This window comes from Astyanax mexicanus, chromosome 4 (genome assembly GCF_023375975.1).
Source record: "Astyanax mexicanus isolate ESR-SI-001 chromosome 4, AstMex3_surface, whole genome shotgun sequence".
Lineage (NCBI taxonomy): Eukaryota > Metazoa > Chordata > Actinopteri > Characiformes > Acestrorhamphidae > Astyanax > Astyanax mexicanus.
In genome coordinates this window covers 28,465,828-28,486,344 of record NC_064411.1, presented here as the reverse complement: position 1 = coordinate 28,486,344, position 20,517 = coordinate 28,465,828, and the positions used below count along the sequence as shown (strand labels likewise).

The window sequence follows — 20,517 nt, the reverse complement described above, 5'->3', positions numbered from 1 at the left end:
CTTCACTCTGTGCTCCAGCTCACCCCAAACCATCTGGATTGGGTTCAGGTCCGGTGACTGTGGAGATCAGCTCATTTTTTGTTAAATACATAAAACTCCACTTGTGTTCATTCATAGTTTTAATGCTTCAGTGAGAATCTACAATCTAAATAGTCATGAAAATAAAGAAAACGCATTGAAAAAGAGAAGGTGTGTCCAAAGAGTTGGCCTGTTCTGTATTTTTTCATCAATTACAGAAAAAAAAATAATTATACAGAAAATACACAACCAAAAAAAAAATGTTTTATCACTTTTGTAGTGGATGAGTGTGATAATGGATAATGATGATGTAACCAGTGTAAAAAAAACATATGATTTTGTATATGTGTGTAGGGGGCAGTAGGGAGTTCTCTAACGTGTCTGCAGCTTCATAAGCGAGCGGAGAAGATCGCAGCCATGCTTTTTGAGAGAGGGCAGCTGCGGGATGGAGACCATGTAGCATTAGTTTATCCACCAGGTAAATCTCACATTCAGCTCATTCTCACAGTGTTTCTTCAAAAACAACCCAAAAATAACAGATAAAACAGATGTGTAGTGTGTACACTGAAAGAAATAAAAATTAGCCTAATATTACCTAAAAGTCCTTAAATATAACTACTGGAACTGTGCAGCACAGGCTTTACTGTTCCATGGCTTCAGTTTATAAATGTTATTTGGGTAAGAGTATTATTTTAAACTTAATCCATGTTTTTTCATGCAGCATGTACCGTATTTTACAGACTGTATTATAAGGCACATTGTCTAATTTCTGATTTATTTTTATACATAAGGCGCACCGGATTATAAGGCGCATTTTAAGTGATAGTAGTAAGGAACAAGGGTGTCGTCATGTTTTCCTTCTAATTCAATTAATTCTAATTCTACTAATTATCCCTCATAGCTTGTTTTAAAACGGTAAACATGCAGACCACAGTCCAATATACTCACCTTTTGAATGGTGAAAGAGTTAGCGCTGGAATTAGCAGCTAATACTAATACTGCTCCAGCCTTGGTGCTGGAGAAACTTCAATGACAACTCACCTATATAACACTGGACTTCAGCAGAGTGGATTAACTGTTCCTTAATACCTGACTGGTAGAATTCATACATAAGACACACCTGATTATAAGGCGCGCTGACGATTTTTGGGAAAATTAATCGATTTTAAATGCGAATTTTCAAGTGTTAATGTTATCTATGTATTAAGTATATGTATATGTGTGTTTGTGTTACAGGTTTAGATCTGATTGCTGCGTTTTATGGCTGTTTGTACGCGGGCTGCATCCCCATTACAGTCAGGCCGCCACATCCCCAAAACATCTCCACCACCCTGCCTACTGTTAAAATGATTGTAGAGGTAACTAAGCGTAGCACGGCAAATACTGCAAACTGCAAAATGCCAAATACTGCAAACACTATTCTTGTTGAGAGATATCATCATCATTTTTAATTACACATTTTTACCATATTACCATTACATGGTTGCACTAGCGCATGCATAGGTCACACTTTAATTTTATTTTTTTTTTTATGTGTGTGTTTAGGTGAGTCGCTCGGCGTGTGTAATGACGACCCAGGCCATCTGTAAGCTTCTGAGGTCTAAGGAGGCATCAGCAGCTGTGGACCTGCGGTCATGGCCACCAGTCCTAGACACAGGTAGTTTGTGTGTGTGTGTGTGTGTGTGTGTGTGTGTGTACAGTCAGAGTTAAAGGAGAACTCTGGTGTAAAATTGACTTTTGTTGCAGTAAAACATGATAAAAAGTTCTTACCTATGAATAGCACACCTCCATTCTCCCACAGCGTTCCGAGATCCAGAAATTTTAACAGGTTGTCCAAACACCCTTTAGACTGGGAGACACGGGGCATAATTTACCCCGATAAATCACTTTTTCCACTGTGACAGCGACTACCTACAGTCATCGGGATCACATAGAGAAAGAACCACCATCCAACCAACATATTATCTGCATGGCATCACTAGTTCTTGTGTGCGTTTAGTTCATTCATGTTCTTGTGTCAAAAGTTGAGTAGAGAAGCCAGATGAGTCGTGTTTCCCATGGTGAATAATGTTGTAATATGAGACCCCATATTGCTCATCAATCATGTAGTGTGAAAGCCACAGCAACTGAAAGACTCGTGATTATGTAGTGTGTACTGTGTGATCTAAAGCGCTGCCACTATGATTGGAAAATCACTGTTTCAAATCCCGGTCATGCAGCTTGCCATCAGCTGCCGGAGCCCCGAGAGAGCACAATTAATTGGCCTTGCTCTCTCTGGGTGAGTACAGTAGATTGCGCACTCTCCTCTCATTACTCCTAGGGTGACGTCGATCAGCACAAGGCTGCATCTGTGAGCTGATGTATCAGAACCGAGTCGCTGCCACAGTAACTGAAAGACTCGTGATTATGTAATGTGAACAGCGCAACTACCTGACGACTTTGTAGTGTGGATCCTATACTGATCCAAATCTATTCTTTATGAGTTGATTGCTTTTGATAGAGAATATTAAGATAAAGATCTTTGTGTCCGGGTTTTTGTATTGCAGATGATCTGCCGAAGAGACGTTCTCCGCTGCTTTATAAACCGTCTGACCCTGAGTCTTTGGCGTACTTGGACTTTAGTGTTTCCACCACAGGCATGCTGGCTGGAGTGAAGGTACTTTTTATATTATACTACACATTGTTGTGTGTTTTCTCCTGGATAAAGGAAAACTAAATGTTCTGAAGAATCTTTTAGAAACACAAAGGATACATACAATGTATCGTTTAGCAGACTGGCAGCCAGAAGGTAGCATAGACATGTGTCGTTTGGTTGCTGTTTATAACATCTCACTGTGTTTCTCTGTTTCTGTCTTTGTGTCTCTTTTTCTGTTTCTGTCTCTCTCTCTTTCTCTCTATCTGTGTTTCTCTCCTTCTCCTCTCTCTCCACCTGTGCTATAGATGTCTCACAGTGCTACCAGTGCATTGTGTCGTTCTATAAAGTTGCAGTGTGAGCTCTATCCGTCCCGTGAGGTGGCTGTGTGTTTGGACCCGTATTGTGGACTGGGCTTCGTAGTCTGGTGCCTCTGCAGGTACAGAGCAGCTGGGTGTACCAGAGAAAAACTCATAAAATCACTTAAATTCTTCTAAAATACATCATCTTTTACCTCAGTGCAATCCTAGTATTGGCAAAGTGAAAGAAATGACATGTCTGTACAAAATGGGGATGCTATATTATAGGCATTTAGCAAACTTTGAGGGTTTGTTGTTTTGGGGAGCAGTCGTTTTTGACACCCATCCAAGATTTCAAAGACAAGAAAACATAAAAAAAGTTTGATGTTTTAAACATGAATATTTTGCCACAATAGCTTTGTCCTTAAAGCTAACTTCACACACACACACACACACTTGTCAGGTTTTTAAGGTGGCGAAGTTGGTGTTCCCAAATAGAGAACCCATGGGTTTTGATGTAGAAACATCAGTTAAAATCTGTGCTTATTTTTAAAGTATTTAAAATGATAAAGAATAGTTTATTTCATAGATATATCCTAGAAACACTCAAATATATAAAGCTACATCGACAATTAATGCGGGTAATTTTTGGCATGTTGCGCATTAGAGAGGTAGTGATGCAAAAAGGGTTTTTATTCAAAAAGTAAGACAGGAAAAAAATAAAAAAAAAGTTAATTGAGGAAACCTTGTATACGTAATGATTCAATTAATTTATTGCAATGATTTAGAAAATCTAAATCTAAACCCATTTTGCTCATGAAAAATAAAATTATGATTATGCAGACTTGAGGCAAGCAGTAAAAATGGGCAAAAAACATACCTCTCCTAAATTATTGCTAATTAAAATACCCTTATAAAAGAAAATTGCTTTTAAGTATGTTTTTTTAAAGTATACTTAACATGGAGAAGTACGTACTTTTAGCATTAAAATGAATACATACTTAAATACTGTTTTTAAAGCAACTTTAATAGATTATAGTTGCAGTTAAGCTTTATTTAAATACAGCATAAAAGCGTTAGATGTGCTTTTGATTGTTTTTTTCGTATAGTGTGTACACCTTAATGCTATTGGAAAAAACTACACTATGTATTAATTAAAGCATATTGCTTCAAAATACATCTTATGTATATTTAATGAGTTTTCGTTAAATACAAAATGCACTTTTTGTATTCTTTACCTAAACTGAACATGGGAAATTATATCATTCAAGACAGTATTTATCATGACGGACCCAGTTGTGTTTGTTGGTGAAGTTTTAATTTTGTTTTAATTTAGTTTAATGTCTGCGTGTAATATAATATTCAATATATATTTTTGTGTGTTTGTGTGTGTGCGCGGGTGCAGTGTGTATGCAGGGCATCAGTCTGTACTCATACCGCCTGCAGAGCTGGAGGTGAATCCGGCACTGTGGCTGCTGTCTGTGAGTCAGTTTAAAGTGCGGGACACGTTCTGCTCGTACTCAGTGATGGAGCTCTGTACTAAAACACTAGGCACCCTCACAGACTCTCTCAAGGTGAGTTTATACACTACAGAAAGATGTATTCACAATAGGGGTATCTGGTTAATAGTGTTAAAAGTCCTTTGTCCTCGTCTTCCTCCAAAAGGCGCATTAGGCATTCCAGACTCATGGAGCAGAGTACAGTGCTGGCAGTTAATGAGTATGTTATAAGTATTAATAAGTGATGCTTTGCACTGGATCTGTTCCACATAGTGGTTTAACAAGGAACTACAGCTTTCTGTGATCAAGGAACCTCTATAACGAGCCTCACACAGGGATGCTGTAACTCCCAAATATTATCTTTTCAAGCCTCAATTAAGCCCAGTAGTATTTTCAATGCAACATAACATAAAGTTAAAGATACGTTTAAATTATCTGATTAATTTGCTTACACAGTTACTGTATTTTTCACACTATAAGGAGCACTTTAACTCCAAAAATATTCTAGAATGTGTAATTGAAAGGATCTGGTGCAATTTCACTGCACAACAAGGTGCCTGGCAAAAAATTTGGTGATCAAAAGTAGTAAAAAAAAAATGGTCTGAGTGCCGAAACGTGTTGGTTGTTTTCGTGTATCTCCAATAAAACGAAAATTTTCCAGCCAACAAGTGCTGCTGGTTTTTATTATTTTCCCAAAAATCAACAGTGCGCCTTATAATAAAGTTCTAATATAGTTCTAAAGCACTGAGACTGGAGCAGTATTAGCATTAGCCACAAACCGTGCTAATCCCTAGCTCTTTCACTGTTCATTGGTGAGTATTATTGGCCTGTAGCCTGCTGCTAACCCCGGCTAGCACTGCTGGAACAGCATTAGCATTAGCTGCTAATTGCGCTTAGTGCTAGCTCTCTTTCTTTCTTTCTTTCTTTCAGAGGTGAGAATATCGTACTTTAGTCTGCATGTTTACCGTGTTAAAACAAATTACGTAGAAAGAAGCGCTAACTAATATCACCCTGACTTACCGGAGCACACAGTGTTCCTCAGTGTAGCGCTGTTAGGTGGCATTAGCTGCTAAACTTAAGCTTACTGTAAACAAGCGGAAGCGCTTTACTCACGTAAATAAACGAAATCAGAAAAGAAATCTGTGTGTTTTTTTTAGTATTACACTTTTGTTTACTTAACTAAGCTTAGCTTTACAGGTCTCTGAATTCTGCCGAATTGTTTCTTACAAGTGTTACCATAAAATGCCTTATGTGTAAAAATAGACCAGAAAATAGTATTTTATTGAGTGCATCTTATAATCCAGTGCACTATATATAGTGTGAAAAAAATTCAGTAGTAATTACTCAATCTGTGATTACTTAGATCCTGTTACAGTTGTAAAAAAGTTGAATAAAACTTCATTTTCTGCTGTTGCTGTGTCTCAGGCCCGGGGTCTGGATTTATCACGAGTGAGGACGTGTGTTGTGGTGGCTGAGGAGAGGCCGCGGATCTCCCTCACTCAGTCCTTCTCTAAACTCTTTAAGGACGTGGGTCTGCACCCCCGCGCTGTCAGCACCGCGTTCGGCTGCAGGGTCAACCTCGCTGTGTGTCTGCAGGTCAGTATTCCTTTAATTAACATACACACACACACACAATTACACGTGATGCTGACTAGTCAGTGTGTGACAATGGATTGAAATATTCACTGTATTGCCAAAAGTATTTAAAGTCCTCCATCCAGAACATTGAATCCAGGTTTTCTAATCACTTCCATGGCCACAGGTATATAATAAAACCAAGCACAGAGGCATGCAGACTGCTTCTACAAACATTAGTAAAAGACTGGGTCTCTTTCAGGAGCTCAGTGAATTTCAGTGTGGTACTGTGATAGGATGCAGCACCTATGAAACAAGTCCAGTCGTGAAATTTCACTACTCACTACTAAATATTCCACAGCCAACTGTCAGTGATATTATATCACATTGGGAGAGACTGTCAGTGTAAAATAACAGAGCGGGGTCAGCGGATGCTAAGGAGCAGATTCTGCAGAGTCACTACATCACTACACACCTCCAAACTTCATGTAGATTCAGATTAGATCAGGAACAGTAGAACGTAGAGAGCCTCATAGAAAGGGTTACCATGGCCAAGCAGCTCCATCCAAGCATTATGTCTGGTGTGTATGGAATCCCTAAGGTGACAATATTTAAAAAAATATATATGATAATAAGGTGTGGAAACAAGATAATTAAGGCATGGGAACGAGATACTAATGCGTGGGAACAAGATACTAATGCCTGGGAACAAGATAATTAAGGCATGGAAATGAGATCATTAAGGTGTGGGAGCAAGTTAATGAAATCGAAGCCATTGCGGCGTGGCCAAATGTTCCTTTAGTTTCAAAGTTAACAAAGCAAGCAGCTCTCAGGGGTTGTGCACAATAAGCATGTCTCACTGCAAGAGACTCCAAAATATCACCATAATTTATTCAGAGATCAAAAATAAACCAATTAACTCTATTAACTATTTTCTTACTAAAGATTATTCTTGGATTTAAGGAGCTTTAATGTAATATTCAGTTTCTTCATGAGCATTCATTTACAGAAAAGCAAGCTTTATAATTAAGCTCCAGCTAAATTTTAATTAATTCATCCCCACGCCTTAATGATCTCGTTCCCACACCTTAATTATCTCGTTCCCACACCTTAATTATCTCATTCCCATGTATTAGTATCTCTTTTTTTTTTTTTTTTTTTGCATGATGCATTTTTTTATGGAACAAGATTTAGAAAAGCACTCAGAATATAAAAACACTGTAAATTTAAGTTATTCATGCACACAGAGCAGGAGAAGCCTGTAAAGACTCTGCAGTAGTGCAGCACTGTTACAGTTGGGTCAAATATCTCCACTGGTATATCTGGTTCTGCTGGTCTAGACAGAAACTGTGGGCCAGTTGGACGTAGACTGTAAGACAAACTGCCAGCAGGGACTGATATGTAGCTTGCTCAGCTGGATTTTGGTCAGTGGAGATGTACCTCTGCTGTTCTGAGTTCTTATTTGCTGCACCCAGTTACAGTGGTATGAAAAAGTTTGGGGACCCCTGATCATTTTCATGATTTTTCTTTATAAATCCTTGGTTGTTCGAATCAACAATTTTAGATAAATATCTCATATAGCAGATGAACACAGTGATATTTGAGAAGTGGAATGAAGTTTATAGGATTTACAGAAAGTGTGCAATATTTTGGGCAGGTGCATAAATTTGGGCGCCAAATTCAACAATTACATCAATATTTAGCAGAAATAAGAGCCTCTATACTCTTCCTATAGCTTCCAATGAGAGTCTGGTTTCTGGTTGAAGGTATTTTGGACCTGGATTCTTCTTTACAAAACATACATCTCCAGTTCAGTCAGGTTTGATGTTTTCTGATCATGAACAGCTGCTTTAAATCACACCACAGATTTTCAGTAATATTCAGGTCTGCATTCTGAGATGATCATTCCAGAACGTTACAATGCATAAATGCTTTAGTAGATTTAGAGCAGAGTTTAGTGTTTAGGGTCGTTGTCTTGTTAAAGTATCCAGCCCCGGCACAGCTTTAACTTCAACTTTCTCACTGATTCCTGAACATTGTTCTCAAGAATCTGCTGATATTGACTGGAATTCATGTGACCCTCAACTTATATGACCCTAGCAATATTCCCAGTACCTGCACTGATCACACAGCCCCACAGCATGATGAACCACCACCAAATTTTACTGTGGGGAGCAGTAAAGTGTTTGTGTTGGAATGCTGTGTTCTTTTTCCTCCATGCATAAATAACTGCCCTCCAAATAACTCTTTAATTTTAGATTAATCAGTCCACAAAACCTTATTTCTAAATGAAGATGACTTGACTACAAATGTGCTTTAGCTTTAGCATACCTCAAGCGACTCTGTTTGTGGCTTGTGTTTATAAAAGGCTTCTTCTGCATTAATTACTCTCCCATACAGCCTTACCTTGTGTAAAGTGCGCTGAATAGCTAAATGGAAGTTTTCCACACAGTGGAAACTGATCAGCTGAAATCTCCCATGTTGCTGCTCTTCAGAGAAGATGCAGAAAGAGGAGAAAAACTTGCAATTGGCTCCTTAATCCTTTCTCATAGTTAGATTTACCTGTGTATGTAGATCATACCTCATTTAGTTAAAAAAATATTGCACACTTTCTGTAAATCCTATAAATTTCATTTCACGTCTCAAATATCACTGTGTTTATCTCCTAAATGATATATTTAACTGAAAGTGATGATCTGAACAACCGATGATTTATAAAGAAAAACTGTACAAATGGTTTCCACTCTTGATTGAATTACGGTATGTTTATTTGTTTTCTATTTTATTTTAAAATTAATACAATGCCACATTGTAAATGAGGGCATCATCTATGTACTCTGAGGTTAAATGAAGGTTGATTGATTTATTGTATATCCTTTTCTCTGTAGGGGACCTCAGGACCTGACCCCACTACTGTTTTTGTAGATATGAGAGCACTCAGGCATGACAGGTAACATCCTCATTAATTCTTCTCTGAAATCTGCCACCACAGTTAGACAAGCAAAAATCACTGTGTGTCTGTGTATATTTAAGGGTCCGGTTGGTGGAAAGAGGGTCTCCGCACAGTCTACCAATGATGGAGTCAGGCAAGGTGGGTTATAATGAAACCCTGTACATTTTCATTGTAAAAAGTGTCTTAAAATCGTATTAATTCATATTTAATAAGACATAAATTGTTTTTCTGTCACATGAAGATTTTACCGGGTGTTCGTATCATCATTGCCAACCCAGAGACCAAGGGACCAATTGGAGATTCTCACCTGGGAGAGGTGAGACTAATAGATAATAAATAGATAATAAAAGCTGTTTACTAATATACTAATAAGACTGTAAAGGGCCCAGGGTGCACTGAATTTTCCAGCAGTCTAAAGCACTGCTACTATGATCAGGAGATTGCGGGTTCAAATCCTGGTCATGCAGCTTGCCTCAGCTGCCAGAGCCCTGAGAGAGCACAATTGACCTTGCTCTTTCTGGGTGGGTAGATGGCGCTCTTTCCTCTCATCACTCTAAAGCACAAGGCTGCGTCTGTGAGCTGATGTATCAGAACTGAGTCGCTGCGCTTTCCTCCAAATGCGCTGTTATCCTAGTCGGTAATGCTGCATCAGCAGCAGCTTGAACAGAGGCGGAGTCTGACTTAACATGTATCGGAGGAGGCATGTGCTAGTCTTCACCCTCCCCATCTGGCATAAACTTGGGATGGGGGATATACAGCTGAGTAGCAGCTGAATGGGTGGGTTAGTTGGCCTAGCAAAATTAAGAGAAAATGGGGAAAAAAGATGACCGCAGAAAAGACACTGCACTGACTTTAGACTTGATGATAAAACACAGTGGATCAACACCAGCAGATGACATGTCTCTCCAAACCATCACTGATTGTAGAAACTTCACACTAGACCTCGAGCAGCTTGTACTGTGTTTCTCTTCACTCTTCCTCCAGACTCTGATCCCTTGTTTTACAAATGAAATGTAAAATTTACTGATGATCAGTGATGGTCTGGAGATTCATGTCATCTGCTGGTGTTGATCCACTGTGTTTTATCATCAAGTCTAAAGTCAGAGCAGTTTTGTTTTCCCACAAAATCTTACAGCACTTCATGCTTCCCTCTGCGGACAACTTTTATGGAGATGCAGATTTCATTTTCCAGCAGGACTTCAAACTTTGTGTGTAATACATCTATGTATTATATGAGTTTCACATTGTCTATGCTCTGTGTGTAAATTGTGTGTGTGTGTGTGTGTGTGTTGCAGATTTGGGTGCACAGCAGTCAGAATGCGAGTGGGTATTTCTCTGTATTCGGGGAGGAGAATGTTCGCTCTGACCATTTCAGCGCCAGACTCAGTTTTGGAGACACGCAGACTGTCTGGGCCAGAACCGGCTACCTCGGCTTTCTGCGGAGGACAGAGCTCACCGACGCCAGCGGAGGTGTGTGTGTGTGTTCAAGAAATGTGTTGAAAAGTCTTGATTGATTGGATGATGTGCAGCAAAAACGTAAAATAAAAATCACTGTTGTTACCATATCGTCAACCTCTTCTATGATGCATCATGATCCAGCTTTATTTGATACATTTGTTATGACTGGAAAACACACTCAATACACTAAATACGGCTAGAGGCAGAATATATACAGATTGATGTAAAACACAGACACTAAAATCAACTTAAGCACTTATTTTACTGTAACTTTTTTTTACTGGGTCTGATACAGAGAGGCATGATGCTCTGTATGTGGTGGGAGCGCTGGATGAGGCGATGGAGCTGAGAGGGATGCGGTATCATCCCATTGATATTGAAACATCCATCATTAGAACACACAAGAGCATCACAGAGTGGTGAGTACACGCACACACCCACTCTCTCTCTATCTCTCTCATTTACTTTAATGTGTAAAAATGTACACTACCGATCAAAAGTTTTGGAACACCCCTATTTTTTTCTTTTTTTTTTTTCCTCTTTAGGTCCAGCCAATAACCTTACAAACACCTTTTATTTTAATTTTTTTAATTAAAACCTGTTTTATTCAAATTCTCAAGAATCCATGCTATACATTTGTGACCTGCTGTATGTGTTAATAGATGTGTGTTTATGTTTTCTTTTTTTTCTCTCTCTCTCTTTTCAGTGCTGTGTTCACCTGGACAAAACTCTTGGTGGTGGTGGTCGAGCTGGACGGTTCTGAGCAAGAGGCCTTGGACCTGGTTCCCATGGTAACCAACGTGGTTCTGGAGGAGCACTACCTCATCGTGGGCGTGGTGGTCATCGTGGACACGGGCGTGATCCCCATCAACTCCCGCGGAGAGAAGCAGCGGATGCACCTCAGAGACGGCTTTCTCGCCGACCAGCTGGACCCCATCTACGTGGCTTACAATATGTAGAACACACACACACATGTTCACACACATTTCCAGCATATTTACATACACAATTACACACAAACTCCATCTGTAGAAACCCACTTGCACAATCATGCACTTTCTCTCACAAACACACACACACTCGCACGCACACACACTCGCACAATTCACGTCAGCCCTGTGTACATAAGTTGCTTTCATATAAAACTAAGGAACTCAAGCACACTCTTTACATTTACCAGCTAAGAGCACTAAGACATAGGACACAGACAAGAGACTGTGACATTAATAAACAACAGAAAAAAAGCTGCATCCTTACACAATAACACACATGCACACGCACACACACACACACACACACACTGGCAAGAAATGTGTTGGTTAGCCAATCGCAGAGCTCCTACCTCTCATGCAGATGATAAATGTATGAACACATTGTCCAGACTATTCCTTTTTATTCCTTTCTCATCTCTAGATGAAAAATGATTGGTAACACTTTCTATGAATGTCATCTCTATAAGACTCTATAAACATACAAACTTTATAAGGCATCATATACATGACTTAAAATGTCTTAAATTAAAATCTGGGTAATTAAAGTTTTAAATAGTCTTTAATTTACTGTAAATTTGCTGTAGGTTTTAAATATTATGACTGTGTGTTTATTGCAAGTGGAAAGGGCACATGCTAACTTTAGCGGTGAGTTAGCTAATGTTACCGGAAAGAGAACTAAGGCTACTAACGGAGAGCTAGCTAAAGTTAGCGGTGAGCTAGCTAACATACTAACTTCAGCAGCGAGTTATCTAGCTATATTACTGGGGAGAGAACTAAGGTTAGTGGAGAGCTAGCTAACATAGTATAGTAACATTAGCGGTGTGCTAACTAACAAGCTAACATAATAACGTTAGTGACTGGTTAGCTAAATTACCGGGAAGAGAATTAAGGTTAGCAGAGAGCTAGCTAACATTAGCGACGAGTTAGCTACATTACCAGGGAGAGAACTAAGGATAGCAGCAAGGTAGCTAACATTAGCGGCAAGCTAGAAAACATAGTAACTTTATCGGCGAGTTAGCTACATTAAATTTTGATTTCTAATACAACAAATATTTTTTTACCAATGAAAAAATTATTTAAATGTGACTTTTAAATTATATTTATCATGGTCAAAAAAAGCAAGAACCCTGATGTTATATGTAAATACCAATTTACACGGGCAATAACCCCACCCCGCTAATTAGGACTCTAATCAGTAGTGATGACTCAACACCAGGAGGGTAAAGACTTGCACATGCCTCCTCTGATACATGTGAAGTCAGACTCTGTCTCTTTTTGAACTGCTGTTGATGAAGCATTGCAGAGTAGGATCAAAGCGTGCTCGGAGGAAAGCGCAGCCACTCGGTTCTGATACATCAGCTCACAGACGCAGCCTTGAGCTGATCGGCATCACCCTTAAAAGTAATGAGGGGAAAGAGCGCCATCTACTGTACCCACCCAGAGAGAGTTAGCTTGTGCCCAATTGTGCTCTCTCGGGGCTCCAGCAGCTGATGCCAAGCTGCACGAAACAGGATTCAAACCCGAATCTTCGAATCTTGAATATAATATTAGTTATAGTCACTTATAATGTTTTATAACAGGTCTTTGTGGGCTCCAAGTAAAGTGACGGACTTAAATTGTAGGACTAGATCAGCGTTTCTCAACCTTTTTTCTGTCACGACACCCTTTAAATATATGCGAGGTGTCACGGCACCCCAGTTTACGGGGGGTGGGGGCGCAGTACTTCAGGTGAGAACGGGGGGGGGGTGCTGGCGCAGTACTTCAGGTGAGAACGAGGGGTGTTGCTGGCGGAATATGAAATAAAATAGCGCGTGCATCGCGTGGGGGACAAAAACTTTACAGTGTGTCCCAATTTAGGGGCTGCATCCTTCAGAGGCTGTATCCGAAGACAGATTGCGTCACAGCCGCGGCACCCTGGTTGAGAAACACTGGACTAGATTATTAAAGATAGATATATACTATTTTAATATACATATTACAAACCCAGCTTATATGTATTATGACCACAATTCCTAATGCATAATAATAATGCATAATAATATGTCTATAAACGGTTGTGCATTTTTACTAATATTTATAGTCATGTTTATAATGCCTTATGAATGCATTATAATATGTTATGAATGTGTTTATACAGTGAGAGACTAATAGAGATGATGTTTATAGAAAGTGTTAGCAAATTATGTTTAGTTCTTTGTTCCTACAAAGAAGAGTTAAAACAGAATTTATGGCATTAAAACATGAAAATGCTCCACTTTAAAAAATTACTGGGGATGCATCAAATATTTTTTTTTTAGAACTTTAAGTTTTCCAATTAACAGCTAAGCACACACACACACAAATAACTAAGCAAAACAGGGGTATAAAGCTGCATACAGGCTACAATAGTATCTAAACTGTTCTTATATTAATAAAACACATTTAAAGGTACTCCAACATAAAGCAACACTAAATGATAAAACAATACAAAGGCCATGTTCACACAGTAGGTTACGTAAAAAAAACCCGCATTGAATCTGACATTTCCATTTCTAATTGGGTCCACTTCAATATGTGCTACTAAAATCTGATACATATTCAATTCACAGCAATGTGACTCATGTGACCTTAACATCAAGAAGAAGAAAAAAGACGAGTGACGAGTGATTAAAGAGTAAAACAGACAGCAGCAGCAGCAGTGATTTAAAGAAACACTAAACCCTAAACACCATATTTTTCCCATTAATAGCTGAAATGTGAAAAGTCTTAAACCCTATCCGGATGGGATTAGTTTCTAATTAGGGGGACATCTGAGAAAAATATTTCACACTTTTGCTCAGTGTTAAAACTCCTGCATCCGGACTGCAGTTAAAAAAACAGGAGGACCAGTGAGGTTTTGGCTTTTTCTGTCACGTGACATCGAGTTCAGTAGCTCCTCCATTTCCACTCCATGTTGTATTTACATGGATCTCTGTGGAAACGCACGCGCCCAAAGTGTAATTACGGTGCATAGCAGTGGACAAATAGCTATTTTATTAAACGCAAGGAGACAAAACTCAGGGATGTGGATCCAGACGGGATTAAAATTACTGGAGGACCACGGAGTTCAGCAAAAAACAGTAGATAATTCAGCCTGTAATTTTTTTAGAGGATGTCTAAGAAAAACACGTACATGGTCATTCCGCACGGGAATAAAATCACAAAGGACCCCCATAAAAGAGAAAATTACCTCAGAACCCCCTGAGAAACTAATCCCCTCCGGATAGGGCTTTAGGTAGGGATATTAAGATGTTTCGTGTTCAATAAATATTGTTAAGTAGTTGCTTTTTCTTTGAAAAGCAGGACAAAAATACATTTGGCAAAATGTTCCAGTTTGTTTTGGCTGAAATTTTCCTTTTGATGCATCTCTAATAATTCAGTTTGTGTTTATTAGGTTTTTTGTAAATGTATTTATTTATTTATTTATTTATCTTTGGCCTGTTATTGTCAACACTCCAAACTAACATGACTTCTAGCCAACAAGAAAACTTTTTTCAGTTTTTGCTTCATTGGTTAACATTAAAATCCCTGCGGTTAAAAGCAAAATTCAATTGAGGAAGTTTGAATTATAAGGATACACACTCGCACACATGCACATACACACTCAAACACGCACACATAAGTGGACTACGGTGCATGTGTATATATAATGGACTCAAGATATATAATAGCATATCTTAATCTTTATTTGATGTGTGTGTGTTTTGTTCCTGTGTATTTCATTGTTCAATGTTTTGCTAGTGTTGCTTTTGTTTTGTTTTTGTTTGTTTGTTTTTTTTTTGTTTTTTTAGTCTACGATATTTTCAAGTCAGGGAATTTTATAAGATATTAAGAAATGTATTGTGTGTACTTCTGCTCTTATTCTGTAACCGGTTTTGTTTGTTTGTTTATTTGTTTGTTTTTTAAACCAATGATATCGCAAAAGTAGCTGTTTTATACAAGAACATATCCAGCCAGACATTTTTTGGTACCTTGTTTTCCCGAATCCATTTTAAATGTGATTGGTGGAGGAGCTGATCCATTTACCAGCCTTTAGTTTTCTTTATAAACAGCATCAAATTCCACCACGGTCTGTGACTAGAAACACAATGCAGTTCATTTTATTTAATTATTGCTCTTATTTTAAGGCTGTTCTGTCAGTTTGTGTGAATAGTGTCATATATGGAGCAGACATTTAGTTAAATGTGTATAATGTACAGCTTGTGTTCATAAAAATCACTTAAAGTTGCTCTTCCTCTGTGTGTGTGTAGCTGGGATGGAACGAAGGACTTGTGGAGTAACAGTAATGATGGATTGGTGAACAATAAAAAAAAAATACAAAAAAAAGTAGTAAAAGGGACCTAATAACAGAGCCGAAGAGCGACAGCGTGCACAGTGTGTGTAAATTCTGTTTATTTTTTATTTTTATTTGCTTTGAATCAAATTTCCTGCAGGCCTCTAAGCATTTTTTTCAGGAGGCTCTGTCGCTATGGCAACATTGAATAGAAATTGTCTTTTAAATTTCTTAATAAAATATTTTCAGTTACTCTTGCCAGTAAAAACGATAACTCTTGTGGGTATGTTTTGGACATTTTTAGAAGGAAACGTTTATTTATGAACAAATTTAACGGGTCTTTTAGGAATTTTCATATTGGGATATTTTTGGTTGGTGGACTATTCTCACTCCAGCAGCACTGCTGTATCTGATCCACTCACTGTACCAGCAGCACAACACACACTAACACCTCATACACCCCCACCATACCAGTTTAGACACTACAGTGCTGAAAATAAATCACCCCCCCCCCAAATACAGTGGCTGGCAAAAGTATTCATACCCCTTTAACTTTTTACCTTAACCTTACTACTATATTGGGATTTGAGAGATAGATCAACATCCACGATGCTGCCACCACCATGTTTCACAGTGGAGATGGTGTGTTGCTGGCCTAAATGCAAAGTGCTATACAGGGAGGAAAAGTAACACTGCTCCTCACCCTGAACACTCCATCCCAAAAGTGAAACATGGTGGTGGCAGCATCATGCTGTAGAGATGCTTTTCTTCAGCAGGGACAGGGAAGCTGGTCATATTTGAGGGGAAGATGGATGGAGCTAAATAAAGTGAGAAATTCTGTAAGAAAACCTGTTGAAGGCAACAAAAGAGTTGACACTGGGAAGGAGATTCACATTCCAGTAGGCCTGGACAATAATTCAATATCGGTATTTATTGCGATAAGAAATGTTTTAATAACAGTTATATCATTTTTGTGGTATATTGATATGTATTATTTACAGAATCTGTCACGGACAGGCGTTTTTTAACGGCGTCATTTCCCAGTGCGTGATGACGTAAACACACAGGCATGTAGTGACATCCGCTCCACTCCGCATATAGTGGCTGCGTCCAGAAACCCCAAAAGTGTCTCCTTTTTCCTACCAATCCTCCTCCTCTCCTCCATGACCCGGAAACTGATTTTGTGACGCCATCTTGCCGCCTGTCTGAATACCGTAGGAGACGAAAGAAGCCGCTTAAAATCTTCGAATAGGCTTCCAACGGAGGATACATCAGTGCATCCTACTCCGGAAAACTTTTGGGGATTTTCGAATGACATCACTGCATCCACGCCCAAAGAGCACGTGGGAATGGAGAAGGCAATGCACAAATATACATCATAAGCATATTAATTAACTAGGTTCCTTATCTAATTAAACAGCCAGTAAAGCAGTAAAATAATGTTTAGTTTAGGTAAGCAGTATGTTCAGTAAAACTATATTAAAGACCCTATATGTAACATGTTGTTGTACATATACACATCACTTTTTCATCAACTATTTATTATTATATTTATTATTTATTCATTTGTTTTTTGTTTTATTACATTCAATGAAATCACATTTCACTATTAAAATAATTTAATATTCACATATGCAACCTTCATCATAATCAATTCATCATAATATGCTTGTCAAAGTTATGATCTCTAGAATTTGGAATTGTGTTAATTCATTTCTAGTTTTTATTTTTGTATGTGGAGCTCCATCCAGAAGCTGTGATTGGCTGCGCAGTATCCGGCATGTGCTGAAAGTGAGCGTTGTGATTGGCTCAGTTCATCGGTAGTCAACATCCTATCTAAAAGGGATCAGCTGTCCCATTTTCCCAATTACAGCTCCTTCCCTCCATTCCTCCTCCTCTCCTCTCCTCAATTCCTCCACCTTCTTCCGGGGTAGGAGAGGAGGAGTAGCAAAAGTTTCTGGACACAGCCAAAATGTCCCTGAAGCCGTGTGGAGAGCGGCCGAGCCGAGTTCTTTGGTTAAGGTGCTTACACACCGAATAGGGTAGGTGCGGCGCATTTCCCCGCCCATAACCACGCCTCTACCGTGCTACCGCTCATCGCGGTCAAAGTTCAACTGGGGTTAACTTTGACCTCGCTGCGAGCGGTACCGCGGCAGAAATCACATGGCGTGACCAGGGAAAAACTGTAGTCCAACCAACAATAAACGTGCGCGAGAGACTAATAATAGCGATTAGTGAATCCCCGCAGCTGTACATCACTTCCCTACACTCATATAGAGAGAACAGGAGGAAGATCAGATTCAGAGCTTTATTCTGAGGCTGAGAGACAGATGCAGAATGATACAGATCTACAGATGCTACCTTCCAACAAGACAATGAATGATGGAATGCTTTAGATCAAAGAATATTCTTTTTTTTGAAGGACCCAGTCTTAAATACCACTGAGCTTCTGTGGCAAGAATGAAAACTGCTGTTCAAAGACGCTCTCCATCCAACCTGACTGAGCTTGAGCTGTTTTATAAAGAAGAATGGGGCAAAAATCTCAGTCTCTAGATGCACAAAGCTCAAAACACTTACAATTGTAATTGCAGTAAATGGTGACTCTACTAAGTATTGATATAGGCTATTTTAGGCAGAAAAATGACTCCAGAACAGACAATGAGAATACTTTTGCACATTACACATTACAAATTGTTATTTGATAAAAAAAAATGAAAACCATGTATCATTTTCGTTCCACTTCACACTTATGCAAAACTTTGTGTTGGTCTGTCACTTAAAATCTCAATAAAATACAAGTTTGTGGTTGTAAGGTGACAAAATGTGGAAAAGTTTAAGGGATACGAATACTTTTGCATATCTTTACAGTGTAAAGTAGTCAGTGTACAGCCACAGTATAACAGTATAAATTTGCTGTGCCCTCAAAATTACTCAAAACACAGCTGGCAACAAAAGTAAGTACACCCCAAAGTGAACCCATCCAAATAATTGGGCTCAGGTTACAATCACTTTTATGCATCTAGACACGCAGACTGCTTCTAAAAACATTAGTGAAAGAATAGGACACCCTCAGGATCTAAGTGAACTCCAATATTCCACAGTCAACTGTCAGGAAAGTTGAAGCGATGCTGAGGTCACCAAACTTTCTGCAGAGTAAATCTCTTCATGTAGCATCAGATCAAGAACAGTAGGGTGTAGAGAGCTTCATTCAATGGGCTTACATGGCCAAGCAGCTCCATCCAAGCCTTACATCACCAAAAACAATGCAGGGGCGCAGATACTCTTGGCCTGTAGTGTATTCTTTTGGTGATAAGTGTAAATAGTGATTTGGAACTGCAGAATGTCACAGTTGTGTGTGCCAAAGTGAACCCAAGCCTGTGGCTCTGTGCTGTGTCTCTCTGTTTATAGCCAGCTGTCATCAAAGCTGTGAGCAAGTCTGCACAGAACACCCATATATTTACACACACACACACACACTGTACTAATACACCGGAATCAGGCTGGAATGTTCTCCTCTTTCACACATTTAAAGAAGAAGGAAAATAATACATATATCAATATACAGTTGTGTAAAAAAGTATTTGCCCCCCCCCCCCCATAAATTAACTGTGATTAACTTTTTAGAAAGCTGAGTTAAATTTTTATTACTAACCACAACTTGACCTGATTACTGCCAGACCTGTAGAATTAATAAGTCACTTAAATAGAACCTGTCTGACAACATGAAGCAGATTCAAAAACAGATGATGAAACAAAGTCATTGTTCATCTATCAGTCTGTAAAAAGTTACAAAGTTACTTCTAAAGCTTTGGGACTCAGTGAACCACAGTGATTCACTATTATTCACAAATGGAGAAAACATGGAACACTGGTGAACCTTCCCAGGAGTGGCCAGCCTGCAGAAATGACTCCAAAAGGGCATGAACAACTCATCCAGGAGGTCCCAAAAGAACCCAGAATAACATTTAAAGAATTGCAAGTCTCAATTACAGCCTCAGTAAAGATCAATGTTAATGATTCAATAATAAGAAAGAGACTGAGTGAAATTGGTCTCCAGTTCCAAGATAAAAAAACGCTGACCAAAAACAACAAAACGGCCCATCTCACATTTACCAACAAACATCTTGATGATCTCCAGGACTTTGAAAATATATTCTTTGGACTGACGTGACAAAAGATCAACTTTTTGAAATGTGTGACCCGTTACATCTGGCATAAAACTGACACCCTAATTTTAGAAAAGGAACATCATACTGAATGTTAAACATGGTGGTGGTAGTGTGATGGTCTGGGGCTGCTTTGCTGCCAGACAATCCTGAAGGAGAATATCCGGCCATCTTTTCGAGACCTCAAGCATACTTGGGTTCTGCAGCAGGACAATGACCACCTCTGAATGAAGGTTTTGGAGTGGCCTAGTCAAAGTCTGATTGAGATGCTGTGGAAGATCTTAAACAGGATGTTTATGCTGAAATATCCTCCAATGTAGCTGAATTAAAACAATTCAGTTTTTAAAGTAAAAATTTTAACAACTTTGAAAGTATCCTCAGGTGCAGTCACAAAGACCATCAAAAACCTTATGACCACCCCAGGAAAGGAAGAGTAAGTTACTTCTGTTGTACAGGATAAGTTTATCAGAGTAACCAGCCTCAAAAACCGCAAGTTAACAGCATCCCAGATAAGAGCTCCTAAATGCTTCACAGTTTGATTTGTTTAACACTTTTAAGTTATTACATGATTCCTTATGTGTTCCTTCATAGTCTCACTTCAGTATTGGGTAAAAAACATTGGATACGGATGTGT

At 38.9% G+C, this 20,517-nt stretch overlaps 1 protein-coding gene across 1 annotated transcript in view; it reads left to right on the top strand.

Annotated features, from left to right (window-relative positions):
* dip2cb (disco-interacting protein 2 homolog Cb) overlaps positions 1-12,367 on the top strand; it is a 72,588-nt gene extending 60,221 nt beyond the window's left edge. The window contains exons 26-38 of the mRNA XM_022679263.2: positions 373-496; positions 1,255-1,376; positions 1,564-1,675; positions 2,565-2,674; positions 2,959-3,089; positions 4,355-4,523; positions 5,874-6,044; positions 8,912-8,973; positions 9,057-9,114; positions 9,218-9,292; positions 10,272-10,446; positions 10,730-10,853; positions 11,141-12,367. Coding sequence (XP_022534984.2) covers positions 373-496; positions 1,255-1,376; positions 1,564-1,675; positions 2,565-2,674; positions 2,959-3,089; positions 4,355-4,523; positions 5,874-6,044; positions 8,912-8,973; positions 9,057-9,114; positions 9,218-9,292; positions 10,272-10,446; positions 10,730-10,853; positions 11,141-11,393 — 1,686 coding nt within the window. The 3' untranslated portion in view covers positions 11,394-12,367. The remainder of the gene's footprint in view (positions 1-372; positions 497-1,254; positions 1,377-1,563; positions 1,676-2,564; positions 2,675-2,958; positions 3,090-4,354; positions 4,524-5,873; positions 6,045-8,911; positions 8,974-9,056; positions 9,115-9,217; positions 9,293-10,271; positions 10,447-10,729; positions 10,854-11,140) is intronic.
* The last annotated feature ends 8,150 nt before the right edge of the window (positions 12,368-20,517 follow it).